Genomic DNA, 1,158 nt, shown 5'->3' with positions numbered 1-1,158 from the left:
ATAAAATGGTGAAGAGAGATGTTGTGCATATATCAAAAGATGAATTGGAGAAAGTACGTGATGCAAGATTCATGAAATGGTTTAAAAATTATGTAAGTTTATGTAAATTGGCAGTGAACTTTTAATAACATTGAGGCATTAATTATGTAATTAATAATTTTTGGTTTTGTATTTCATGTTCATAGGTTGCTAAACGTAAGGATGAAATTGACCCACGTATACTTGAAATCTTTCATGGTCCAAGACATATGATAAGGTGTTACAAAGGATACTTTGTAAATAGTTTCAAGTTTCACACCCTAGATTACGAACAAAATTGTAAGACAATGAATAGTGGGGTTTGCATAAAAGGGTGTTTTTATAATGATTATGAGCGTGACTTTTATGATATTTTAGTGGATATAATCGAGTTAGAGTATTTGGGTATTGGAAATAGAGTTGTGCTATTAAAGTGTCATTGGTTTGACATTGAAAAAGGTATTAAGGTATATCCTTTGCATGGTCTTGTTGAAATTAAACACAACTCAATACTTGCCACTAATGAACCATTTATTTTAGCTGCACAAGCTCACCAAGTTTATTATAGTAGTTATCCATTAACCAAAAGGGATCAACGTAATTGGTGGGCAGTATTTAAAACAAAAGCTAGGAGTAGATTTCACATTGCTAGTAGTGGAGATAGAGCAAAAGAAATTGATTTGAATGAAGAAGTATACTGAGAAGATGTGTCTATTTCAATTAATGGTACTCCATTGGAAGAACTTGATAATTTTATAGTTTTAGCAAGTGGTGATTATGAAGAGTTTAATCTCTTGATTGAGGATGATGATGATGACATGTAAAGAGATGAAGATGAAGAAAATGAGATGGAGGGAGATGAAAATAATGAAGATGAAGTTCAAGACGAAGACAAAGAAACTTTTAATGATGATAGTGATAATAATGAAAAGGGCAAGTTTGCTTATTCTGAAAGTGATTGATGATGGTATACACTTATAATATTGGTTTTATATTTTTGTTGCACAGTTGTTTAACTTTAATTTTATAATATTGAAGATATTGACATATAATAAAATTATTATAGTTTATATTTATAAATGTTGAAATGAATACTTTGCAATGGCATCTTTGATTTTACAAATGATTAGGAATTACTTT

At 29.5% G+C, this 1,158-nt stretch overlaps 1 protein-coding gene across 1 annotated transcript in view; it reads left to right on the top strand.

Annotated features, from left to right (window-relative positions):
* The window catches only part of LOC149526523 (uncharacterized), a 2,693-nt gene extending 2,441 nt beyond the window's left edge, over positions 1 to 252 (top strand). The window contains exon 6 of the mRNA XM_089785280.1: positions 186 to 252. Coding sequence (XP_089641406.1) covers positions 186 to 252 — 67 coding nt within the window. The remainder of the gene's footprint in view (positions 1 to 185) is intronic.
* The last annotated feature ends 906 nt before the right edge of the window (positions 253 to 1,158 follow it).

Source organism: Theobroma umbraticum, unplaced genomic scaffold (genome assembly GCF_002168275.2).
Source record: "Theobroma umbraticum cultivar Fairchild unplaced genomic scaffold, ASM216827v3 scaffold_55.0, whole genome shotgun sequence".
Taxonomy (NCBI): Eukaryota; Viridiplantae; Streptophyta; class Magnoliopsida; order Malvales; family Malvaceae; genus Theobroma; species Theobroma umbraticum.
The sequence above is the reverse complement of the archived record's forward strand: the minus strand, read 5'-3'. Positions and strand labels throughout refer to the sequence as shown.